The following is a 27700-nucleotide window of genomic DNA, read 5'->3' on the forward strand; positions in this document are numbered from 1 at the left end:
TTATTCATACAATGGAGCCATTCATTTATTGTTAAATATTGCATAAAACATTTTTTTAAACAACCAAATGTAATAAATATTTCTATGATCAATTTAGCATATTAAAATTTCTAATTAATTTAAAATAAAAAATTCTGTGATTTACAGAAAATATATTAGCAAGCACTGGCATACAACATGGTTTTTTAAATATTTTCCTTGTCTTGATTTGTTTTGATTATCAACAACAATTTCTTACATCAAGTTTAATCTCAATTTAGTGCAATCTTCCTTGTGCGTGATGTGCCGTCACCTGAAGAACTTGTCGATGGTGTTGTGAGTGCTCAGACCTTTGGCCTTTTTAGAGGGCAGATATGAAGGTGAGCTTCGCCTGTAAGTGATATGAGCAAGCAAAAAAACTGATATTGTAAATATATTTGATAAACAAAAATACACATAGCACGGAAAGTACGAAAATGTATGCTTGGTAAATTATTTCCTTGGCAGAGACGATATGGCAAATGTATCATGGGGTTCAAACACTTAAAAGGGTCATAAATAGGCTTGCCAATGGTAGAACATTATTGCCATGAAGCATTGTTAAAAAAAATATATATATATATACCAAACACAATTTCCTTACTTTTTAAGCCACTTTGTTTTATTTGGTTTAATGCATAACATTTTACACAACATGCTGTCTTACCTTTTGCTTTTACCTCTTTCTGCTTGCCTCGGAGGGGGGATACCTCTGTCTGTGAACACAGCCACACAAAACCTTATTTTCTCTTCTTGGGAGAGAAAAAAAAAATGATACGAGGACCGCCACAACTAGCAGGACCTCGTTAGGAACATAAAGAGTCCAATTTGTGAGATAAGATTGTTTAAGAGCAAACTGGTGCCCAGACATGGGTCATTATTTTAAAAAAAAAAAAAAAAACAGAAAGGTGAGAAAGCGATTTGGACAATTCCAAGGCAGGGGCAAAGGAATCCCCACGGGGTGAAATAAGATGTCTTTTCTCTGTGGCAATCAATACAAGAGCCTCACATAAATGTGGCTAGCTGTAAATAAGAAGGTCATAGGCCATAGCATCCTTACAAAGAGACTAAAATACAGTGGAATGTCACGTGAGATGTCAAATCAGACTACATCTCAGTGAGCATCTAACAAATTAATTTTGCTTTTTATATAGGGTACTAGTGATTGTTAAGTGTGATGATAACCATAGAATCAAATTGAACTTACTGTGATATAGGAACGTGTCAACACAACATGTACATGACGGGACCTTTTTTGCGACGGATTAATTTAACCTAGCAAATGCTGCCAAAAATACACTGAATGCACAACTTTAAGGACCTTATGTGACCTCACTGGTCTAAACATGACATTCTGATTAATATTACATTTGTGGAATTTGAGTGATGAAGCAAAATCCAGCCGTTTTTATCCATATCAGGGGGCGGCCATTTTGCCACTTACTGTCGACTGAAGATGACGTCACAGTTGCTCAGGCAACGACCAATCACAGTTCACCTGTTTCCTTAAGGTGAGCTGTGATTGGTTGTTACCTGAGACCTGAGCAACTGTGATGTCATTTTCACTCGACAGCAAGTGACAAAATGGCCGCCTTCTGATATGGATAAAAACGTCTGGAATTTGCTGCTTAACTCATATTCCACTAACACAATATTAACCAAATTGCCATATTTAGACTAGTGGGGCTGCATAGAACATGTTAAAGTCAATATTGTTTTTTAGGGGATGGGGGTTGACTTCCCCTTAAAAAATGATCTGTCATTGTTTTTTGAGGAAATTTTGTATGTCAAAAGTACCAATGGTATTCATGTTGACTACTCAAGAGTTGAGTACTCATACTGTTAATCCTAACAATACTTGTAAAATACACTTAGCTGGCTTTAAAACTCACCTATTCCATTGCTCTTTGCAATTTCAACTGTGGGCGATGTCCCCATCTCTTGCAGCACTTCCTGGTTCAGGCAGAGGTCAACGTGGCGATTGAAGATAGTGAGGTCATCTGTGTGCTGGGTCAGCTGACACACCGGGCAGATGAGGACGGGACCTTTATGGCATGACCGAGGTTGATGTGAGGTCAGTGTTCCGCTGTCACCATTGATCAATGTGGTCGTGTGATCGTTACTGTTTGTCAAGTGGTGTTGGTCCTGTCGGTTTGGCTCGACTTGTTCATTATTCGTTACTTGGCCCTCATGTGTCTCGGTCCCTGGCACCTCGCTTTCTTTGTGGTTCTTGTTTAAATCTAAATTTGAGTCTGGTATATGGAACTCTCCTTTGCTGAGGCACTGGTCTATATGGCTGTTGAAGACATTCAAATCGTCTGTGCTAACATGTCTGAAACACACAGGACAGGTGAGGCAGTTCATCGCTGAGCTTGATGAAGACGCTCGAGCCTCAGAGGGGCCAACGCCATCAATTTCTGGAAGATGTGAGGCTGCACTATTTGGCCCCGTGCCCTTTCTTGGTGACTCTGCCCTTTTGTGTGCGTCATCATCTCTCAGTGTAACCGCAGATGCACTCTCCTCATTTCCTCGCTCTTGTGAACAAACTTGGAGCTGCAGTCTCTTGGCGTGGGCTCTTTGAAAGAAAGACAACTGAGGTCTATCAGCAGGCTGGTCCTCCAGTAAGCCCTTTTTCTTCATCTGCCAAGTAACCGCCTCTTTCGTCGGAGATGTCTGTGCTGTGAGAGGACAAGAGGAGAGATGATGCCCTTCAAGCTGTTGGCGTACTTCCTGGGCGGAGACTTGGGCGTCCGTCTTTCCCGATTGGAGGAAACCAACGATGCTCTTCTGCAGAGGCTTTTTATCATCCGGGCTGACAAAGGCAGAGATACGAACACCTACACACAAGAAGAAGTTCTATGTGTTATTACCTACACCGAGGTGATAGAGTTGAATCAATATTTTCTGATCTGATGTAGATTTGGCACTTGGTAAAAAAATAATTATACAAAAAAAAGTAACATAAAAAGTTTAATTCAACACATACAGATGCATAAATCATTATCATAGTTCATCAATTGAATATGAATGGCTATAAGACAGATTTTCAAAACCAGATTTGATCACACATTGAGCAATTAAAATATGACATGAAAAAAAAATTTTTTTTAACATGTATGTGTGCATCCTATGAGCTCCGACATAATTTGCTATGTATGTATGCATTAACAGAAGCTGTGTTGTCAATTCAGATTCAATCTAGATCTGATTCAGATACCATTCAGAATATAGACAAATTAAATCATACCAGTTTGCTTTGGATGCATGACTAAAAGCTGTATTTTCAAACCAGATGTAATCTAGATCGCAAGTGTGACAGTAATTGAACATGAAAATTCTAACTTTTTTATTTTATTTTATCAGCATTGAACAAAATCAAGCATCAATCTAATTCCACACCCATTTAATATGTTTAGGATCTTATAGTTGACGATTAAGTTGTAATTGATTGTGCTTACGTAGGATCTTATCACATTTTGTTCCCTTGAATAAATTCTACCTATAATCTTCCCTCTCTTAAACTATAATAATCCTAGATAACCAATCATTTAAATGTTTAAACCGTAGCGGAGAGCTTTACTGTCAGAGTACTATTGTATTGCAAAGTGTAATTACCCATGAGCCTCAGTCTTAAAGGCTGCGGACTTTCATTCTCTGTTTCCGTCTTAAGAAGGTCTTTGGCCGCAGCGAATATCTCATCGGCAGTGGCGATGGCACACGGGAGCGTCAATGCCCTGGTTTTCACCTCAAAGTTCACATTCTTCAGTTTGAGTGTGATGTTTTTACCCTTTGGGACAGTTCGGAGAACACAGTTGATGGGAATACAGTTCTACACACACTTGTACAGCAACGTAATGCTCCCCGGGAGACGTTTTCAAGCACTGACAGAGTCTCCCGCTGTCTGCTTAATGGCCATCCATTTCCCGTGGCTATCAAGACCACATCAGGGCCCTGGCGGGGGGGTGATGACCGTGCCAAACATCCAACTCTTACTTTATCAATTTAAAAGGCAGGAGGAACTAAAGAGTTAACGTATGCACAAGTATACCCATAAGAATCACTTGGATTCTCTCAAATCCAAAGTTTATATTAAACGTCTCTTTTGGTACATCTAGTAATGTCGGAGCCACGGTGTTCTTCAAATAAGATGGATTTGCAAATAGTAGATTTGCAGTACCTTCAGCTCTTCTTTCTTCAGGTCTTGCGCTAAGTCTTCACAAAGCTCTCTGCATAAAGTCAGCTGTTCATCAGGCTTGTTCAATTCTTTAAACGTTCTGTACATATTAAAAAAAAAAAAAAAAAAAAAAAAGGGATGGTGACTGAGTGACAACAAGTAGATAAATGGATTAAATTACTCATTCATCATGAAAACATACCTCTCCGTGCTCATGCTTTTTCTTTCTTCGTTCCTGCATGAAAGCAAAGCAGGTCAATTCCTCACCAAGCCACTTATGTTGACTTTGAAAGGGTGGGAAATGTGGTGATAGTTTACCTCACTATGTATGTGGAGCCCAGACCCAAGGAAACCTGCATGAAGTGATGCCAGGCTGTCTCAGAAAACAACAATGACAACAGCGCCATCTGCTGTCCAAGATGAGCACAGCTACTGATGCCCAGAGCGTTCAGCATCTTTTCGCTCACCTTTCCTATGCCTGAAACCTGTCCACACAAACAACACAATTCAACTTCTTAACATTAGAAACAATACAGGGCTCTGTTTATGATTCATGTGAACTAAAATGCGGTGTACTTTGCGAACTGGGAGGTTCTGGATGAAGTCCATGACAACCTCTCTGGTGGACGCCAGTCTGTACTGTCCGTTAGGCTTGTTCTTGTCACTGCATACTTTGGCCAGCATCATGTTGGGAGCAATGCCTGGAAAAAAAGACATAAATGAATATCAGATTAGTAAATGAACAGCTAGTAAAATCCAACATGTCAAGATAATAACTCAAATTTGAGCAAATGAACCATCACTGAGTATTTTTTTAGGGTACCACCATGCGACAGTACCATTAATGACAAATTTTAAGAAGTGCACTAATAAGTACAGAACCAGAAATAGAACAATGTGGTAGAGGAATGGGTCACTACAATATGAGCAATAGTTTGACAACTTTACAAAAGTAAACACCAAGCAGTTTTTGGAGGCTCCACTGCATGTTTCAGTGTTCGTTTCTTCTCACCTGCACTGGCAGTCAGCGTGGTCTTCTGCTCAATACGGAAGCGCATCTCCCTCACGGCCTCCTCTACAGACATACCAAAAACCTCGGCGGCTTTACCCGTTGCATCGGCAGCTTCGGAACTTGACAAGCCCTGAGAGGAACTTGGGCTGTCCTCAAACAGTACAGGGGAGAAGCCTTTCACCTCCGATTCCTGTTGGTGCTCAGATTGCTCTATACCGTTAAATAAAATATATTTCAGATGTCACATTTTGTCATAATATACGCAGTATAATTCAGTCATGCCTATATCAGTGCTGCTAGCTCTGTAGCGATGTGTTCGTGAGGCCTCTGGCCAGCTACTCCTTAGTTCCAGGTGCTCTGTAAAATCCAGATAGGCTTCGTCCAGACTCATTGGCTGGAATTGAGGATCATAGTCTGCAAATATCTCCCTGATCTAACAAAGAGACACAAAAACTCATGAAACAGTGGTTTATGCAGGCCTGTGTTTATGATGCTCTGTGTGTGTGTGTGTGTGTGTGTGTCACTCTAACCTCATTGCTCACTGATTTGTATTTATCAAAGTTGCATGGAACAATGATTAAGTGCGGGCAAAGTTTTTTGGCTATGAATCCTGGCATAGCGGCCCGGACACCATATTTCCTGGCATGGTAGTTGGATGTGGACTGAAAAAGCACAGGTGAAAAATAAATTTTGTAAAAACAAAATCATGACTTCTGCATCTGAAAAACTGCTTTAAATGAAGAAAATGACAACAACGCCTTCATCCAAATATGGTGTTGGATCTCATTTTTGGTCATAATGTGACTGCTTAGCTTGAGGTGAGATAAGAAATGGGGCTTTGTTTTGATAGAGACAATCATTAAAAAATATTATTATTAAGAGCTATAATATTTTTCCCCCTATTTACTACATGAGATTTTTTTTAAAAAACAATCACGGCAATAATAAACATGCTTTTGAATTATTGCCTGCGGTAGTGTCAGTCAATTATCTTTGTAATTGAAGATTTTGTTATGGATTTCATTGTGCAGGAGAAGCACATGCAGTGACAATGACTGGAAATGAAGACATAAATAATATTCTTTTGACTGACCAGCATGCTCATGGATCCAACGGCCATGGGCTTGTCCTTGAGGTCAGGACAGTCTCTCATCTCCACTGCAGCGTAGAAAGCATCCATGTCCACATGCACAATCACGCGGCTTAGATCACGACTCTTCTCCAGATCAGAGGCCATCCTCTCCACCTATCGAGAGGCCATTGATGAAAACTAATTCTGAGGTGTTGAAATCTGTTTACATTATATTACCTGTGCTTGGGCTTTCTTTAACTGCTGTTCTGTGATATGTGCTTTTTGCAGCATCATTTTCTCAATGCGCTGGTTCACCTGATGCTCTTTCTTCAGCTCATTCTCATAAAACTTGGATCCCTTCAAATGAAGGGCAAGGACTGCTTTAGTGAGATCTATCATGACAACTTACAATACTACATCTTTTCAGGGCTATATATCACTGTATTGAGGATAGGAGATTTTTACACAAGGCTGGACACAGTCTTTAAAATCGGAACTGTCATTTTAAATAAAAAAAAAGGCCACAGCACCATTATAAAACATTTACACATCATTACACATTACTTTTCTACGGTGGATTTTGCCTGTGGATAATGCTGGATGGGCTCTTAAGAGTTTCACAACAAACATCAAGAGTTTGTATTAGTAACTACCTTCGATGACTCCATGATGATCTTGTTGATTTTGTCTCTGTCAAGACCCTCCATACCAGCTTTGTTGTCATTAAGGGCCATTCTGGAGAGGAACCCCTCTCCTTTAGTGGCCGCGGTGCCATTTTCCATCCTAGTTATCTGATCCGTGATGTGGAAAATTGGAAATAGTATTTCGCTTGCTACGGCAATAACAACTTTCAGTATTATTGTTAGCTATGTGCACCATTATATATTCAGTATTAGATGAATATGTGAGTTATACGCAAATAAAGTGTCATTTAAAACCTCAGGGCTGCAATTAATCCAAATCGCGAACCTACAGTACAGCTGTTAACGCAAGACGTCCAACTATTTGAAAACAACAGACGCAATTCGACTTCGGCCGCACTTCCGCTTTTCGTTATACATGAACGGAAATACGAAACTTCCTTTCCGGTGAAATTGTGGCATGTGTTTGATTCGTTAATGGCAACTTCAACAATTTCGGATGTTTGTCAAATGATGTATGAAAAAAACACGTAATTTTGAACGGTTGTCTTGATGGCAATTAACGTCATATTCAGATGGACTTTTAAGAGGTCAGTTGACGTGAATTTAGTAAAATGTGTCTGAAATAGTACGTTTGGTATTTTTATTAAATAATGGGCATGGAGCAAGATTTTATTTAAATGACTGCAGTCGATTCATCAGCAACGTGTATGAATTGAATGCATATAATTTTAGCACTTTAAAGCACACTTCTCAACATCACTTAAATGTAGTCTTATCAAAACACGACCGATATTTTATTTTCAAAATATACATCGTAAAAGGATGTGATGTGTAACTTCTTAATCAACGTTAAGTACGAAAATTTTAGTGCGTTGTTTTGAAAAACACTGTATACAGACAGACTTCCGCTACTTATCCACGCTAGCTCGACGCTTGTCTTTTTCAGGTACACAGTAAAGCGTGGCTGCGGCTCCTCCCCCACGACCCGAATGACAAGCTAGTGGAGTAGTCCGCTGTGGCTAACAAAACCACGGAAATAAAGCATCAATGCGGCCCCTTTCATCGTCATTTCATTTGTAGCTTCATAGTTGAGGTAACGTAACGGCGGTAACGCGAAGGCCTTCATCGACCATTCTATCGGGAGCAAGTCGTTTGCGGCGGGGCGCATTGGAGTAGTCACAAGTTACGAGTCAAGTTAACATTCGCTAGTTTGATTTGACAGCTAACCGTTTACGCTAACTAGCTTGTCTCGGTGCTAGTCGACGTCACTTTAAAAACAAATCTCGCATAAGCAAGTGGTCGAGGTTGGACTGTCACCCTTCTCCACAAGTACTATTTTTTTTCCACAACGTTAACAGGCAGATAACGTTATACTGCTGACGGGGAGGCTAAGTCGGTGTTTATTTATCAGAGCAAGCAGGTTCTGTTTCGGATCTGCTGCGTTCGGTAGATTGATCAAGTTAGTGTTGAGCTGGAGTGCTCTGCTGATTTTTAAAAAGCCACTTAAGTTCTCCTGAATCTTGGATTTAAATGTCCGAAAAGAGCTCAGCGTCCGGTTCAGACGAAGATGTGGAACCAGAATCCGCACAACCTGTGGAGTTCGGAGGCGTGTTGAGCAAGGTAATCTTGCTTTATTAATTTTTGTTTAAAAAAAATGTACACGTACGTAGTAACGGTGCTTGTTTGTTTATAGTGGACCAATTACATACACGGATGGCAGGACCGATGGGTCGTGTTGAAGAACAACACTTTAAGCTACTACAAATCAGAGGATGAACGCGAATATGGCTGCAGGGGCTCTTTGTGCCTCAGTAAGGCTGTCATCACAGTAAGTATGCTAGAAAATAGGAACTTACTCAAGTGTGTGTGGTCAAGATAGACAGCAGGATAAGCAAAAGTGCTGTTTTTTTTTTTTTTTAAGCAACGATGGAATAAACAAACACATTTAATAATGTAGTGCTGCAGGCGCTTCCTGTGTTTTGGTCCAGTCACCAGCATGCAGTTATTCCTTAAGCCATTTCTGAAGATAGAGGAGTAATGGTTAACTTGTTGTTCAGAATTGATTGAGATCTGTCAGGTTCGTAACCTGCATTTTGGTCCACAAGTAGCAGTCAATCACATGCTCCCTCTGTCCCAATTAGTTCCAATTCCAATTATCGTAATATTAGATTTGACGGTACAGTATAGTCTTTAGTGTTTGCACTCTGCTCGTATTATTTTCCCTATGCGGACCTCACAATTTTTTGATGTCAGATAAGATACGATTCCACACCCTGGTTAAATATTTACTGTTTTTTTTCTCTGAACATACCAATACCCTGCGCAGAAGCCAGACAATTGGTTTTACTGTGATTTTTGTGCAATAGGATTAAATGGCCCACAATGTGAAAATGTTTGTCGGTTTTGTAGATCTGACTTCTGTCTCGTAATTAGGTTGCTGCAGGATAAAGTAAGATTTGCGCTGTCTCAGTCAGTCACTACATACTGACTACCAGTCTCTAATGTCATTGCTGTCTAGGAGACTATCATAATGTATGTCCTCAGGAATGCAGAAACAAGCATTTTCTTACTGCTTGAATCAGATTATAGGTACTAAGTGTCATCAGAGTGTCTCTTATGGAATTACATGACACAACAAACATACAGTACATGTCGTCCTACTATTCCCACCACACACTATAAACACTCCTTTAAATCCTCTCACATGAGGGTCATGTTTTCTTTTCTGCTTGTTTTCGTTGAGCAGCATAACACCAAAGCTACTAAGCCAATTGAAATCCAACTTTGTGTTGAGATATTCTCTGACTTTGTTCTGAGTTGTTCGGTAGAGGTCCGGACTCATAGTTCATTCGGCTTTTTGAAAGGAATAAAAAGTAGTATGAAAACTCGACATTCAAATGTTGCCAAGGTTGTACAATTTTAAAGGCCAACCAAAATATTACCTCCAATATGCTTTAAAAGTCAGACAATCATCATGTGTGATGTTAGGCTAGATTTGATCTTAGTGAGTATCTGTCATGTATGTGTTTTATTTCTGCAAAAATGAAAGATGGGATGATGACAGATGACCATAGAACTGCACATGAAATTTATTGCAGCATAGTAGTTGCTATGGCGGCAAAAAAAATTGACTCATTAAGTAGAGATCAACTTATTGTTTTAAACTTTTTTATACATCAGTCAATTTGTTTTCATACTAGTATGCAGTGTTCCTGAAAACGTTAAAGGTTTTATAATGGGTACAATTTGTCTTTGGAACATCCTCATGTCCATTTTCTCAACCGTTTAGACGAGTGGTGGCCAATTATTTTTGGACCAAATGAGAAACTGGAATGCTTGACGAGGGCCATGCCAACATGTTAACTTCAACCATGATAATTATTACTTTTAATTTATTCAAAAAAGCATCGTCTTGTTTTTATAAAATGTTGCGAGTATATATGGGATATATTGTTAAAATTAAGAAATACACCTTTTAAACCAAATGGTCATTAAAATTACATCCTTACGCATTCTAAATTCTAAAGGTGGTTTTGTGCGTCACCCGCCAATTTATTATTAATCATTCCTATTCAGGACTCCCAAATTTACAATAGATAAGTGGGAAATATAATAACAGTGGCAGTGATGTTTAATGGTAAAGCGATGTTTCATAATGCACTCTGTACGTACGGTCTATGAAACCATAGCTTTGCTAACTTAGTATTATCAGGCCAAATCCTTTTGGCCGTCTTTCCTCCACCCTGGTGCAAATAAGAATGTTTCTAACATTATGACCACTGTTATCATTTTTACTCTTTTGTTTTCGAAAACGTCTGGTTTATTCTGTTCAAGTTTGCGTGTAACGATGGGCAAAAAGCCGACTACAATTTTGACTGGTCGCCTGTAAATCCGTCATTTCCTGTGGGAATAACTTTTAAAACTACAACTTTGAGGTTTCTACTACTGCTTGAAATACAAATAATCATGTATATTTATTTCTGTTGTTAAACGTTTTCTAAGCTTTTCTTGACCCTGAAAGTTTGAAACTGTCAGGATGCCGCAGTCTAGTGTACAGAAGACGCGACTAGATCGGAGGTGTACAGTAGAGCTTTCACAAGGGGAATGAGAATGCCCAAGCAGATTAAAAGATGTATAAAGTGGACTCTAAAAGCAAGGTTTTATGGCCTGTGTCGGATAAAACTCAGTTAGATCCTTCGAACCTGAAATGGCCTCACGGCTGGATACACTAGACTAGAGGTTACTACTGTGCCCCCTCCAGCAGACAGATCATATATTTCGACCTGCTGCTAATGGATATTTATGGGCTCATGTGACACAGCAGGATTAGATTAAGAAATATTCCGTTTCAGGGTTTCTGTATTGTGTGCAGCTGTATATTGCTGTTGTCAGCCAGCAAAAAAAAAGCACGAGCGCCATATGAGCAAATCTAGTTAAACGAGAACAACGTGAGGTCGTGTCAGCTGACAGCCGCATCAGCCGAGGAGAATCCAGTCAACTGCGTCTGATTTCACATTAGGAGCCTTCGTGGAGCACATCTCTTGCCTGCCGAGTACAACGGTCAAATTCCACTCTGAGGAAACGGTGGAATTCAGTTCACATGTTTGGTTGGGTGCCTTGTGCGCTTTGGTGTCTGGAGGTGGGTGGGGCATTTTGCAAGAAGGGGGAGTGAAATAGTTGAAGGATTTGGGCTGAATGTAGGAGGTGAGGTTGTGACGACCCCGCGGTCAAGCAAAGGCAAGCGGCAAGATTCTCTTGAGCTGTTATTTAAAGTTATACTCACCGACTATGACATCAGGTTCTCATTAACATTCTTGTTTGTTGTGTGGTAAAAGTAAAAAAAACAATTGAATCCACATGTCACTGCTAGGCAGCCATTGTCATAACAAGACAACTTTGAATGCATCGTAGCAGGCCTTTATGTGATGATTACATTAGCTGAAATTTTACAATGATGTTTTTTGGCACCATAAAATAGTTGGTCCTGTAGAAAAGAGGTCTTGACATTTCCTCATTCTTTTTTGCATCTTTCCCTCCAGCCCCATGAGTTTGACGAGTGTCGCTTTGACATCAGTGTCAACGACAGCGTGTGGTACCTCCGAGCCGAAGATCCCGAGCACAGACTCCAGTGGATCGAGTCCATTGAGTTGCACAAGGTGAGTGGAAGGAGGCAAACAGTCGCAGTAGGTAGAAAAAGTGTGTCGTGATTGTGAGAATAAATAATTCGTTCATGGGATGAATTGGTGAAAAATCCACACTCGAGCAGTGAGTCAGCATCACTTTCTTACTTTCATTTCTGTGAATAAATATATTCTCCTCTTAAATTGTATAGTTTGTGGTGAACACAAAAGCAAATAACTGTGTGTCAAGCTTACTGTTCTGCTTGGTATGCTTCTTTTTACAAAAAAAGCTTATTTTCTCAGCTTTTTGGCCAGAAAGTCATGTTTTTGGTGAAACTAACTCATGTTCTCCCGCTAATTATTAAAGAATAGAAAAAGCTAGGAACATTTGTTTATTTTTGGTACACTCGTTCCGGTGCCTATATTGTCACACAACACAGTATTCCGAGGGCCTTTAAAGATCCAAAATTCTCTCAAACAGTCAAACAATATTGTGAGCTGTGCTTTGAAAATGGCTGGCAGTGAATGAGTAATCTTTGAAGGCTTTGATTTCCTACTGTTTTTTTCTTTCTCGATTTACCGGTCGTCTGAATCTTTTTAATTCTTGTTTACTGTAACATTTTCTCCACTGACTGGCTGGGTTCCAAGCATCATGAAAGCGACGCCCTGCTAAATCAATTAATGCCGCAGATGCAGCTTGTTCATCAGCATGTCAGACGAGTTGTTTCCCAAGCAATTAGCCTCACAAATGGTGGTTCTCCACTCCTGCATTAGTCATGCTCTGCTATAACTCATAATCAATTTGGGCCCTGGCTGTCGGCTTAATCTCAGATGGGTGTGGCAGGACTTGGGACAGGACACTTGCTTGCACCGACACTCCCTCTTTCTATCTATCCCTTTCCTTGGGAATGCGAGCAATCTGAATGCGTGCAAGATGGGGGGGTATCGCCAGTCATTGGAGTCTCGCAGCTGCTCACTAACAGTTAGTTTGCCAACATCTACAGTATGTTGTAAAGTATGTTGCCATAGCTTACTGGGGCCATGTTTAACTGTCCTTGGGTCCCTTAATTTGATTTCTTCCGATAATGAAATCCTTGACTTTTTTTCCCCCTCATCCTTTCTGTCATTCAAATGACTATCTTCATCTTGAGCTGCTTTTATTGCTACAACTTGATTTGTTGACATTTATGGTACAATTTCATTCCATTCATGAGTGGCTGCAACGTGCTTTTCTACAACGTTGCATTTGTAGTTAAATTTGAGGACAAATAACTTAGCATGACATTGACTCTAAATTAAACATAATTACAACTTTCATTGTAAAAAATAAAAAAAAATAAAAAGGAAAAAAAGCAATATTCACTTGGAAAAAAACTTTGAATTTCTTTTCGCTCAGATATTTTAAGTACATTTTACAAGGAGAGTTTTGAGTACATTTTACCAGCTTATTAAAAAAAAAAAGCTACTCAACGGTTGAGGAACGAACCCACAACCTTCAGGTTGGGAGACAGCCACTCTACCACCTGAGCTCTGCCGCTCCTGCTTTGTGTTAGTATATTGATGATGTCAGGCGGAATCCTTGTACCTCTGACCCCGTTTTGGTCTCATTTTGGACACAACAGCAATGCATGAATCTAAATTAAACATAATTACAACTTTCATTGTATAAAAAAAAAAAGGAAAAAAAGCAATATCCACTTGGAAAAAAACGTGGAATTTCTTTTCGCCCTGAAATTCTAAGTACATTTTACAAGGAGAGTTTTGAGTACATTTTACCAGCTTATTAAAAAAAAAAGCTACTCAATGGTTGAGGAACGAACCCACAACCTTCAGGTTGGGAGACAACCACTCTACCACCTGAGCTCTGCCACTCCTGCTTTGTGTTAGTATATTGATGATGTCAGGCGGAATCCTTGTACCTCTGACCCTGTTTTGGTCTCATTTTGGACACAACAGCAATGCATGAATCTAAATGAAACATAATTACAACTTTCATCGTATAAAAAAAAAAGGAAAAAAAGCAATATTCACTTGGAAAAAAACGTGGAATTTCTTTTCGCTCAGATATTTTAAGTACATTTTACAAGGAGAGTTTTGAGTACATTTTACCAGCTTATTAAAAAAAAAAGCTACTCAATGGTTGAGGAACGAACCCACAACCTTCAGGTTGGGAGACAACCACTCTACCACCTGAGCTCTGCCACTCCTGCTGTGTGTTAGTCTATTGATGATGTCAGGTGGAATCCTTGTACCTCTGACCCCTTTTTGGTCTCATTTTGGACACAACAGCAATGCATTTAAAGTGGCATGGCTGGGGTGGTAGAGTGGCTGTCTCCCAAGCTGAAGGTCATGAGTTCGTTCCTCAACACTTGAGTAACTTTTTTTTTTTTAATAAACTGGTAAAGTGTACTCAAAACTCTCCTTGTAAAATTTACTTAGAATTTCGGAGTGAAATTACTTTACTAGGCTTACTTTTCAAGTATACATTACTTTTTTCCCCTCTTTATCTCAAAGTGTTAATATTCATACATATGCACAAATGATTCGCATGTGAACACGTGTGGTTCTTTTTTGCGCACCTAAGGGCAACACCTTTAAGACAAAAAGGCACCACGTAAAAGTGGTCACTAATTTGTGAATTCTCATAAGCCAGCTTCACTGGTTAGTAAAAAAAAAACAATAATAAAATGGTGGTGCCGGTGCATGTGGCTGACATTGCTGCTGACTTTGGGCAATGTCGGCTGAGTGTGAGTGACCGCAGGTCTCTGGTCCATTAGTGGCAGTGTGTGACTATTCCAGGGTTATGTTTGAACTGTGCCCTGCAATAACCCCAGTTCACCATTACCTGCAGGATGTGATTGGTGAGCCTGTCTGCACTGCCCCTCGCTGGACAAAAAAAGACTTGCATCACGCTTCACTTTGGTCCCAATTTTCAGTCTTTGTTACATCTTAGTAATATAATTGCAGCAAATATTGGTGTCTCGCTTTGTTTTCATTTCACATCAGCATAATTTAACATGATTTTTAAATTATTATTATTTTAAGCATATGCTCACTTGTCAAAATCAGTCAAGCATTTTGTCTTGGTAGTGTGAAAAGTTGAGCTAAATATACTGATGTCAAGTGCACCTCTCGTTGAATAATACATTTTTAAGATCTTGTTCTCACGGCAACCCAAATCAAGAGGGACACATAAAACTCTCCATCCGACTGTTCCATTTTGTCGTGCTTCCAGGGGGTGGACTGTAGCAGATTTTTCTTTTCTTTTTCCTTTTTGCTGTACCACCACTCTTGCCTGCTGGCATTGTTGCATTATTTTTTTTTAAATGGATTTGAGCTAATCCGAACAAGCACAGACAAAAAGAGTGAAACAAGTAAAGCAGAAGAAGCTCCTAAATGTTGTGCCTCCTGGCCTCCCTCCCTCGAGCTCTCTTTTTCTACTTGACGAGGGTAGGCTGCATCCATCGCACACCCATGATGCGTTATACTACCCAAACAGCGCCAGACGGCTCTCATCTTCCTCTCTAATGTATACATGCTTGCAAATGGAGTTCGTGCCTGGCTCGCGCTCGTGCACTCGCACGCGCACTGGGTCAGCGGTGGATGCTGCGCAAAGAGCTGGGCAGGATGAAAAGGTTTCCCACATCAGGGTGTGTGGTCTTGTGTGATGATTTTATGCAGCCGGAGTGGACTGCGTGCGTGCGTGGCTGCATTCGAACTGTCTAAAAGCTGGGCTGCTTCTGTCTTCTGAGGAATTCTTCATTTCAGCCTCATCCATGCGTCTGCTACTGCTACAAAGCAATTCCTCCGCCTCTCTGCTGTGTTGATGATGTCTCTGTTTAACAAGCTCATCTGATTCTATTGCTTTTCTTCGTGGTCGCCGCTTCCTCTTGCTTCTTGAGGTGTGTCCGGGGAAACTGGAGTACTGGACTGGACCATCTGAATTGTCACAAACAAACTAGGGTTTGTGTCTGGAGGAGAAGTCTGGGCCATGTTGGCGCCAGCAAGCCGTCGGGACTGCAGCAGTGTCCTGCTCTGCTTTGGCTGCTGGAATGGTCGAATGGTGGGCACATTTCATGCTGGCATGCTGCCCCTTAAGTCTGACAGAACTCTTGAATTGTGTGCTGCTATTCCGCATGTACTCTTCCTTTAAGCTATGAAACAATTATCTGTAGAATTGCATGAACATTATTGTCATTGTCAGTGAGTGTTATTTGTTAAAGAAGTAGCTTTAACTTTTTTCCTCTTAGTTTAATTTCAAGTAGGGCTGGGCGATATGGCCAAAAAATGAAATCTCGATTTTTCAGTAATTCAGGACAATTACGATTTTAATTGATTTTAACCTAATAAACCCAACAAACGTTTATTTAAAGGTTTCAAAAGTAGTTCAAAACTAAACAGCTATTCTGTGAACTGGTTAGTTTCAACTCTTCCCTGAAAAAAATTGTCAAATTATGTTGAGTGATTATGATTTTATAGCACTTTTTATGAATATTTCTGCATTAAGTACAGTATTGGCCATTTCGGACAGTCACGTGATCATCGTGACGTGTCGGCCACATAAAACACACATATATGATGACATGGCCGCTAATGACAACAAAGCCACTCACAAGGAATTATTGCGTCCCACGGCGGACATCAAAGATTTGTATCCAGCCGAAAGCCGGATGAAAGTGGCCGTCTCATTCAGCCGGCCTGCTCATAGTGAGTCGAAGTTGGGGACCGTCTACAAGTTGCATAGAGGCTCAAATTACCAGTCAAATCACCATTGACATTGTTTACTCTAGAAATGTAATTTATGGACGGTCCAGTAAACATCTGGGTGACTTTTATTCTGCTAGGCCAAGCTACATGTTGTGTTCTAAGCACGCTTTTGCCCACATTAGGAGAGGCCACCGCCCCACCCCCAAACGGAATGAATTGAGAAACTTGACGTGCTGGGGATTTTACTCTGATCAGAATTGGCGCAGTAATTGGGATAGAAGACAGCCTTTTTCTTGCCCATTACGTCAGCAAACTCCCATTGAAATGAAGATGGCGGCTTTCGTTTACGCACGGGATACGTCATCACAATCACGTGACCAGGATAATAGCGGTCACGGTATGTTCTTATTTTGATAATTAATCGGTTTAAAAGAAAATTAAGGGGATAAGATGCCAGAGATATTTGCACTTTTACTCTTTGTACACAATGCCTAATCCAATACTGGAAAATGAGTTATAAGTCTTGTATCACTTTAATCGAATTAATTTGATTTATTGCCCAGCCCTAATTTCAAGTCTTTTATGTGTAAGATTACATTCATTTGGCATGTTACCCTCAAAGGTAATGCTACTGTGCAGGGATTATCCTGGACATATCCCTTTTTGATTTGTCCAAATTAGGGTTAGTAAATATTCTGATCAGTATTATTAGTACAACAGCAAGCCTTCAGCCTTTAACCGTGTTATTAGTGCATTTGCAGCGCTTTAAAATTTGTCATTGAAAAATCTCAATTTATGGTTACAAGGATTTAGATCACAAGTCCAATTCATCAGTAGTAATTTTCTGTGTGAGAAATCATCAGGGTAAATAAGTGAGAGGATCACTATGGCAACTCTAGGTGTGTTTTCTACTCTGTTTCATTGCTCCTCACTCAATGCATGTTTGTGCAAGTTGCATCACAACTATCCTATCTGCATATTGGAGCCAGTGACAACACGTGGGATGGAGCAGGCATCGTTGGCATCCCGTTGGGGTTGGCTCATTCCAGCTTTAAAGGAGACATTATGTATTTTATGATCATCATTTTAAATAGTTCTCACATGTCTGTGACTTGCTTTAGCCAACAATACTCAAGCATCAAGAATTACTTTTATTTACTGTAATAGAACCAATTTTTTTGTCTTGCTGAAATCAGCCTTTTTGTTGGGGCAGTTCTGTCTTATGCAAAAAAAAAAAAAGTCTTATGCAAGTAAGCAACTATTCCTTGCCCCATGTACTACTGGGCCAATTGTGAGTGTGGATCATTTGACCATGACTACTAGGGGTGGAGCTGAGCAGAGCCACAAGTTTAAATTGAATACAAACTGCAAAGCGTACGTGAACATACCCACAAGACTGCATGGATTGCATTTTCCCTCATGAAGTTAGCACTTCATCACCAAGCTACTGAATTAAGTTAGTGTGCAGATCTGCATATGTGGCACGTGTCGGAAAACACAAATAAAACCACAAGCTAACTCTCAGCTTATGCTAATTTGTGTATCCGCCATGTGTCGGAAAACACAAATACAACCACAAGCTAACTCTTAACTAATGCTAATTTGTGTATCCACCATGTGTCGGTAAACACAAATACAACCACAAGCTAACTCTTGGCTAATGCTAATTTGTGCATCCACCATGTGTCGGTAAACACAAATACAACCACAAGCTAACTCTTGGCTAATGCTAATTTGTGTATCCACCATGTGTTGGAAAACACAAATACAGCCACAAGCTAACTCTTGGCTAATGCTAATTTGTGTATCCACCATGTGTTGGAAAACACAAATACAGCCACAAGCTAACTCTTAACTAATGCTAATGTGTGTATCCACCATGTGTCGGAAAACACAAATACAGCCACAAGCTAACTCTTAACTAATGCTAAGGTGTGCATTCACAATGTGTCGGAAAACTCAAATACAACCACAAGCTAACTTTCAACTCATGCTAATTTGCGCATTCACCAAATGTCGGTGCAGCTCTGCTTCTCTTTCCACTGTAGCGTAGCATTTCAGACAATGTAGTCTGGCTGTGGCTTGAAAATGGTGCCAAGCTGACCATGTCATTGATGGAGAAATTTGGTGTGGGGGTGGTTATTATGTAACAGTAGGGATAATTTACATAGTAGATGGAAATGCAGAACAGCAACTTTACAGACACTTTTTCAGAGAAAGAGTACAGGATTGACTTGGTTGAAAGGTAAGACTTCTATTTGGACAGAGTAGGCTTTATTTTCACCATGGTAAGACTGCTGCTGGTAGGTTTGTGCATATTTGTCATTCTCATTGTTTCTCTAGTGTTTGGCTGTGTAGGTGGAGGTCCTGCTCTTGTCCAGCTCAGCATTGCTCATTGCTGCTGACTGCTGGAACTGTTCTCTCCTCTCTCTGTCTTCTTTGTGCGAGCTTACAGACATTGGAAGCACATCGCTTAATGTGCCCAGTCTCTCTGTCTCTTCTTTCCCCATTTGTCTTACTTTTTCATTCTCTAGTTGTAATTATACTCTCCCCTGTCTCCTTGTTGCTGTCGTTCCCTTTCCAAAGGCGGAGTCCGGGTATGGGTCCGAATCTAGTCTGAGGCGTCATGGTTCCATGTTGTCCCTCACCTCAGCAGCCAGTGCCTTGTCTGCCACGTCAACATCCTCTTTCAAGGTAAGTACATGATCCATCAAGCAATTAGAAATAATTATCCAATGCTGTGAGTGCTAAAATGGCGTCTTCCTGTTCAGAAGGGGCACAGGCTGTGTGAGAAATTAGCAGAAATGGAGACCTTCCGGGACATTCTTTGCAGACAAGTGGACACATTGCAGAAATATTTTGACTCCTGCGCCGATGCGGTCTCCAAAGACGAGTTTCACAGGGACAGAGGTAACCGATCACGTTAAGGGATCATTTCTCTTTAAATTGGTTCTCTTTTTACTGTTTACAAAATTCCATTGCGAGTAGAACAGAGAACAAAAGTATTGCTGGCGAGAACAAAAATCAAATAAAAATCAATAGCAACATGCAGAGCACTTTGTTGCGTCAGTTTCCGAATCTTGTGTAGCATTGTGCGCATTTTACTAAGTCAATACTGTTTATTTTGTACTAATTAACTTGTTGGTCTCGACAGTGGAGGAGGATGAAGATGACTTCCCAGCCGCCTCGAGGCCAGACGGTGAATGTTGTTACAACAATAACGGCAGTAAAGAGAAACGTTAGTGTCCTGCAGATTACTGACTGGTCTAATCATAAAATACTATCTATGATGTGGTGAAGTTGCTGTCACATTGGCTTATTATTTCTTTGGGGTTTTGCTTGCCTGTGACAGTGTTCGCCCCCGCCAGTCCCAAAGGCATGAATGGCATAGACTTCAAAGGAGAGGCCATCACCTTCAAGGCCACCACGGCGGGCATCCTGTCCACTTTGTCACACTGCATTGAGCTGATGGTCAAACGTGAAGACAGCTGGCAGAAAAGGCTGGAGAAGGTACTGATGCACAGAACATAAAGTCAAGACTATTTAGCAATCAATTCAATGTTAACTCATTGAATCCTAAAAATATTTTAAAAACGTTTTTAAATACTTTGCCCTTCTCTCCCAAAAACGGGTTTACATGTTTTTTTTTAAATGTTTTTTTATGCAAGAGCATACAGAAGGCTTTGATGCAGCTTCTGACATAAAGAGGTGGCTTAAAAAAAAGGCCAGCAGGTGGCAGCAGAGAATAAGAGATCAGCCAGGGCCATGTTCCAACAAGCTCTTTTTGTCAGTGTTTTCACCAGGAATATGAATATTGACAAAACTTATTAGCTATATTCTAATGCTAATTTCTGCAAAACGGAAACGGATACAAATATACTTTTTTTCCTGATGAAAGAAGATACTCTAATGTTTCATTTGGTAGGTTCCATATTTTTATAGCAACAGAACACAATATTCTGTGGGCCTTGCAAAATCAGTCAAAATCCAGTAAAACCGTCCGGGAGCGAAGGGGGTTGCTTCAGTGAAAATGGCTGGGAGTGAATGAGTTACGGCTCTAGTTCATTAAAGCATGATGGACTATTCTTATTTTTGGTAAAGCTTTGGAGAAGTCGCTTTTCTGCAAGGTTCATGAAGGCATGCCAGAACGAAAACAGAACTTGTGAGCTGGGCCCTCTAGTGTCCAACAGAAATTACTGCTGACTTGGCAAAGTCTTCCTGAACAAGCGGAAGCTGTTACAGCTGTCTTTATTTTATTTTATTTCCCACTTCCTGCAGGTGTAATAGACAGCTGTCCCGATATTTTTGTCCACACGTGGTAGAGTCTGCATTGACGCACATTTTCCTGAATGGGCGTTTCAGCAGGCGTTGCTGATCAAAGGTTTGACACACTTTTCACCTGTCCTTGGCCGTTGTGTTCAGGTGATAAAACTCTGATGTAACATTTTTGGGTCTTGACAAGATTCTAGCTGGAAAATGTCAGCGTTTTGCAAGTTGAACGCCATTTTAAGAGACTCATATTTACACACAAATGCACACGTTGCCCTCAATAAGCGACAAGCCAGCAGCCTGACTGGTGTGCCGATAAGCCACATATTCATTGGGTTTAGCTTGAACTTTAGCGACCTGTGTGTGTGCGCATGTGTGTCGGTAAAGGAATGCTCTTTGCTCTTGATTGACTCTGCTCATGTTGTCAAACCAGTTCCTGTGCAATGGCTTGCTGCCCAACCCTAAAGAGTACAAAAGCCGGGAAGAGATCGAAGCGTCTTCGACTGCACCAACTGAAACCAATTTTTACCTCAATGTTGTTTTGATTGTGAAGTTTAGCTGCCATTACGGGGTAAGGAAGGGGAGAGTACGTTAGTAGGAGAAAGTGAATCGGAAAATGACTGCTCGGACGTCTTGGTTAAGTTTTTGGAAACAGCAGCGGCGGTCAGAGGTGCTCAAGTACCAGACGCAACACTGGATACCTTTACAGACCTGCAGCCTCTTCTTCAAAGTAGGTCTCCGAATGGCTGAAGCTAACAACTGACAGCAGACTTCATGTTTATTTTGTGGCGGCTGACGACACCTTACAGCAAACACACTGTCTGCTCCGTCTGGTTTGCGCAGTGCGTTAATTTTGAAAAAAAAAAGTGAGCTGCATTTTAAGTACATTTCTTTGGCCCTGTTGGCGCAACAGTAAATGTACAAGCGTTTAGTTACTCTCATGATCGCTGTAAAAGGCAAAATAAATCATTTGACTGGTTTGGCAGGTTTTTGTGTTTTGAAAGCGCCCTCTCAGGCAGTATTGTGACGTCTTAAGATGGCCATTGTAGTGCGGTGGTGTTTTCCCATATTTGTCTACTCTAGAGTCTTTTTGCTTCTTCCAGCGGCTAATATATTAGCTTTATGACTTCACTGTGTACAGTAGCTGCCGCCATGATGATATTAATATCAAATAGTTTGTTCATCTGCAGTTGCTTGGGTTGTTTAAAAGAGACGTTCACTGTTGTTTATCAGTTTTCAAGATTTTATGTATACAGTAATTCAAATGTACTTATTACTCCTTAACCACCATTTAGTTTGCTTTTATTTTATTTTATGTTTCGCTACTATAGTAACCTTATTCAGTTAGGTCAGATTAATTAAAAGGGACATATGGGAAATTGAAGTAAGTATATATATATATATATATATATATATATATATATATATATAGTGTGTGTGTGTGTGTGTAGGTTTAGCATGAAGAAATTGTGCATCACTGACTGATACAGAGACAAAACAACATCGCTTTAGTCTTACCCAGGGGAACCCATACAGGTCAGTCATGCTGAGAGGAAGAGAAATCTCAGGAAGTGGGTAGTAACAGCACATCTGTCTGGGGAAAGCTATAAAGGCATCTATAAAAAAAAAAAATAAAAAAATAGAGCTTCATCATTCCACTGTGAAGCAGATCATCTGCAACTAGAAAATTACTACAATCCAGCCTAGAAGTGGATGACCTTCTAAAATATCAGCAAGAGCCACAAGACAAACAAATGATAATTCAGGTGAAAGCCAACATGTGCATCACATTGAGGGATTTGCAGACCTCTTTTGCTGCATCTGGGACACGTGCATGCTTCAACAATCAGAAGAAAAATCAATTGACAAGACTTTCATGGACGGCTTGCTAGGTAGAAGCCTCTGCTCACAAAAAAAGATCAAAGCTGCCCATCTCAACCTTGCCAGCGAGTACCTGGACAAACCTGAAGCTTTTTGGAAGTCCCTTCTGTGGACAGATGAGTCCAAAATTGAACTGTTAGGTCACAACTGAAACAGTCATGTTTGGTGAAAAGTCAACACTGTAAAAGAACCCTACAGTTAAGTCCTGGGCTGGCTTTTCATCATCAGGACCTAGACAAGTCCACATAGTCCAGGGAGTCATGAATTCAGAGGATTATTGTGAAATCCTGGATCATGACCTGAAGCCGTCCTTTGTGAAGTTACAGCCTGGTGGACGATGGATCATGCAACATGAAAATAATCCAAAGCATTCCAGCAATACAACCAAGGAATGGCTGAAGAACAACAAGATTCATGTTCTGGATGTGCCCAGTTAAAATCCTGACTTGAATTTTTTCAAAATAGTGTGGCGGGACCTGAAGCGGGCAGTTTATGCTTGACGTCCATCCAACCGCTCTCAATTGGCTGCATTTTGCAAGGAAGAGTGGCAAAAATCGCCCAAAGTAGATGTGAAAGACTGATAAGTCACTAAAGAAAGTGTTTGGATGAAGTTCTCCTTAAAAAAGGAGATGCAATGTCTGATTAAATGAGAGGTTCACATACTTTTGCACCCATGAAGTCTTAATTAAGTTGTTTTTTTTAAATCAACAACTTTTGCTCAATAATGAATGACAATATTATCATTCTTTTTGTCCATTATTTTCAATATCAGCATTGTAGATGTGTAGTTGGGTGTTTGGAGTTCCTCCGTACCTATCAAGTTTCAAATCTAACAGGTTTCAAATCTAACAACCAAGTAAATCTATTATTAAGAGATTTTTGCCGAATTGTGTCATCACAATTCAGCTATGATGCATAATAACTGCCCATGACTCTGTGGCTAAAATTAATTTGCACAGCCGTCTGATAACCGCATTTGCTGCTGATAAGCGGAAATATGAATGCGCTATGGCACTGTTGATATGGTGAGGATCGGAATGTATTTGTTTTGCTGCATCACATACACAGGACCGCACGCTAGCTAAAGCTAATTATAATCCAGCAGTTGATCATGAAGTGCTGCCTCCATCTTTAAGAGCTGTTCCAAATATTAGACACCTCTTAACAGGAATCCTTGCCATTCTGCATCACAGAAAAAACATTACAATACTATAATTATGCTACTATATGATTATACTATTATTTATATAGCACACTTTGTTCCAGCTGTGATTTTATTTTATTTTTTTAATTGAGAAAAAGCTCTTGGCTCTCATTATATTATCCACTGCATATACCAAATAAAAAAGAAACCCAACTTGTGTTGTTGTTGTTTTCAGGAACTGGAGAAGAGGAGGAGGGTAGAAGACGCCTATAAATCTGCTGTGCATGAACTGAAGAAAAAGTCACACTACGGAGGGCCGGATTACGAGGCGAGACGGAATTACATGGATGATAAACTTTTTGTTGGACCTGATGTTTATTTATTTATTTCTGACTGCCCGCATTTCCAGGAGGGGCCCAACAGTTTGATCAACGAGGACGAGTTCTTTGATGCGGTGGAAGCTGCGCTCGACAGACAAGACAAGATCGAAGAGCAGGTGTGTTGTCGATCTGCGTCACTCGCAGCACTCGCCCTTAAAAGAGACATTTTCACATTGTTGAGATTATTATTAGTACCTAGGGCAGGGGGTTTTTAGTCTGGTCCTCAAGAGCGATCCAGCCTGTTTTCCATGTTTCCCTCCTCCAACACATCTGAATCAAATGATCAACAGCCCCTCGTTTGATTCAGGTGTGTTGAAGGAGGAAGACATGAAAAACAGGTGACTTGTATATAAATAGAATCACTTATTTATAGCGCATTTCATACACAACGTAACTCAATATGCCTCACATACCTTAAAGTGCAAAATTTTAAATCTATTTGAAATGATTCAAAAGCAAAGTAAAGAAATCAAAAGTAGTAGAGATTGACCGTTTTTTCAGGGCTGATACAGATGCCGATTATTAGAAGTCAAGGAGGCCGATTACCGATATTTGGAGCCAATATTCATTTTCAGTAAAAAAAAGGTGGGGGGAGATATTGGCGTCAACATTTTTAAAAATATAAATGCCAATCTTGACTTTGTTGTAATGTCTTAAAGCTTGTTTATTGAACATTTTTTTTGACTTGTCAGAAATCTTAAACAGTAGACATCCTTTTACATTTTTAACATGTTCAGGGAGCTCCCAAGGTTATCAATACGTCTTAAAAATTTTAATGGAAACTTAAACAACTAAATACCATAGCTCTCTATAGTTTCCTGCATTAAATATTTTTTCTTCAAACATTTCAAAATACCTGAATTCTTAAACTTTCACACTTTGCTTTAATGTCAAACAAAAACAAATAGTTCCCATGGTCGGCAGCATTTCTTACAAAGTGAAAAACAAATAAAATAAATAGTTCCCTGAGATTAAAATGGTTTTAAATGTACTTTTTATCGGCTAGTCTAACTAAACATGACATTCTGATTAATATTACATTTGTAGATTATGAGTTATGCAGCAAAATCCAGCTGTTTTTATCCATCTCGGGAGGCGGCCATTTTGCCACTTGTTGTCATTGAGCCTTTTTCAGCAGCAAAAAGTAAATATTTTGTCCAGAATGAATTTGGTAACTTCATTATTTTTCATGTACAATCAATACCTTTAAAATACAATTTTTTTCCACTTGCTGTCGACTGAAGATGACATCACCTGTGCTGAGGAAGTAGGTAACGATCAATCATGGCTCAGTTTGCTGACCAAACCCAGAAAACAGGTGAGACATGATTGGTCGTTACCTACTTCCTCAGCACAGGTGATGTCATCTTCAGTCGACAGCAAGTGGAAAAATGTGTTTTTAAAGAAAAAATAATGAAGTTATCAAATTAATTCTGGACAAGACATTAACTTTTTACTGCTGAAAATGAGTCAAGCATCCCTTTAAAATGACATCACAGTTGCTCAGAGCTCAGGTAATGGCCAATCACAGCCCACCTGTTTTCTGAAGATTCGCTTTGAGTGGTTGTTACCTGAGACCTGAGCATCATTGATGTCATCATCAGTCGACGGCAAGTGGCAAAATGGCCGCCCCCTGAGATGGATAAAAACGGCTGGATCTTGCCGCTTAACTCATATTCCACTAATGCAATATTAACCAGAATACCATATTTAGACTCGTGGGCCTGCAAAGAACATATTGTCAAAAAAAATATTCAAAAAAATATCAGTCTATCCCTAAAAAAAATAGCTTGCTAGAATGACCAAAAGAGCATACAGTGTGAGAACAAGATTTCCAAAAAACATGATCTTAATCTTAGTTATGGGGAAAATAAATTCCCATCTTGTCTCTCATGAAACTCGTGTGTTCCTCAGTGCCAGTCGGAAAAGGTCAGGATCCCTCGACTGACTCCCGTTCCTCCCGGCGACGTCTACTCCAGCATCGGCACACACAGATTCGCTACCAAGGTGCAACAGCCATTCATAAAGCTCCGCCCTCACTTACTACGCTGTAGTCTTGATATGGCCACCATTTCACCGAAAATAATCTGTAACTTGTTACTATCGGAGCATCTGGTTTTTCTGCTTTTGGTGCTTTGTTTTTCTCTCCAGTTTGTCATTCCTTTCTCTTTCTAACATCTCTTTGCTGCACAGGCGCGTAGTCATTGCTCTTCCCTGTCCTCTGCCGAGCTAGTCAGTGCTTCAGATGACATTCACAGATTCAGCACTCAGGTAATTTGGAGGGCCCTTGTATGTGCAAGGGCACGTACACTTTACAGTCCGAGAGAGAAAGAGAACAAAAAAAAAACATGTTCTATTTAACCTTCCTTTCTGGGAATGATCGCAACATGATGACATCATTCCAATCAGTGGAAAAATCTCCACTGACCGTCTGACCTAGTCAAATGTCGTTCTTTTCCACCTCCTGCTTTAACCGCGTTGGCAAACACCCCTCATTGTGGACTTGATGCATTGTTGACCCTTCAGCGGGTTCGAGTCATTATTTCCATAACTCATTCTGCATAATATTGTGTATGTTTGGTTACTGCCCACTGACTCTGTTTGCTCGACAAATTCCCAACACCTCTGCGATAACATTCCGGCTACTGGGTGATAGTTGCACTGTTTATTGAATGCTGCTGCAAACCTAAAACTCTTCACTGTCACCATGTCAAGAACTAAAATGTGTATTTTAAACCAACAAGACAAATTGTCAACAATATTATCCCCCTGAACAACAACAACAAGTGCTTATCACTTGTTTTCAGACCAAGAAATGTGAAGCCCAATGTCTGGAATTCAGAAGCTTCTTGTCTCCTAGGTGGAGGAGATGGTGCAGAATCATATGACGTACTCTCTTCAGGACATGGGCGGAGATGCCAACTGGCAGCTGGTCATCGAGGAAGGAGAGATGAAGGTGAGAGGCTGCGTTGGAGTCGTCTCTCTTGTTTGTTTACCTGACAAAACAGACAACTCTTCTATAAATACACACAACAATGTCTAAAACTGCACATGCATGTGATACAAGAGCTTTAACAAATCTTTTTAAAGGCTTTTTTTTTTTAAATACAGTTTTTGTTTTTATTAATGTACTTTATGTTGTGCTGGTTGAGTATAAAATATTCAGGGTGGGCCAAAGAGGAAGGGTCTCGCCACCATTTTAGGTTTAAAGAGGAAGTCAACCTTATAAACATTTCCTGACAATAATATGTTATATGTGACCTCACTAGTCTGAACATG

The 27700-nt window shown here is 40.2% G+C and overlaps 2 protein-coding genes across 5 annotated transcripts in view; one reads left to right on the forward strand and one right to left on the reverse strand.

The window, feature by feature from the left end:
• polk (polymerase (DNA directed) kappa) lies at positions 1-7512 on the reverse strand. The gene is made up of 14 exons (XM_077561014.1): positions 6930-7512; positions 6514-6633; positions 6298-6450; positions 5735-5866; positions 5487-5637; positions 5205-5414; positions 4769-4893; positions 4511-4677; positions 4395-4427; positions 4196-4292; positions 3634-3805; positions 1911-2855; positions 686-734; positions 1-370 (listed from the first exon to the last, which is right to left on the reverse strand). The coding sequence occupies exons 1-14, from the start codon at positions 7056-7058 to the stop codon at positions 289-291; spliced, it is 2565 nt and encodes an 854-aa protein (XP_077417140.1). The 5' UTR covers positions 7059-7512; the 3' UTR covers positions 1-288.
• LOC144048744 (ceramide transfer protein-like) overlaps positions 7395-27700 on the forward strand; it is a 25042-nt gene continuing 4736 nt past the window's right edge. Inside the window, exons 1-12 of one of the 4 annotated variants that reach the window (XM_077561015.1) lie at positions 7395-8540; positions 8614-8748; positions 11960-12076; positions 19334-19441; positions 19519-19657; positions 19902-19985; positions 20100-20257; positions 24277-24369; positions 24451-24537; positions 26336-26428; positions 26615-26692; positions 27282-27377. In XM_077561015.1, coding sequence (XP_077417141.1) covers positions 8451-8540; positions 8614-8748; positions 11960-12076; positions 19334-19441; positions 19519-19657; positions 19902-19985; positions 20100-20257; positions 24277-24369; positions 24451-24537; positions 26336-26428; positions 26615-26692; positions 27282-27377 — 1278 coding nt within the window. In that variant the 5' untranslated portion in view covers positions 7395-8450. The other 3 variants (XM_077561016.1, XM_077561017.1, XM_077561018.1) reach the window with 3 other exon arrangements.

Source organism: Vanacampus margaritifer, chromosome 3 (assembly GCF_051991255.1).
Source record: "Vanacampus margaritifer isolate UIUO_Vmar chromosome 3, RoL_Vmar_1.0, whole genome shotgun sequence".
Classification (NCBI taxonomy): Eukaryota; Metazoa; Chordata; class Actinopteri; order Syngnathiformes; family Syngnathidae; genus Vanacampus; species Vanacampus margaritifer.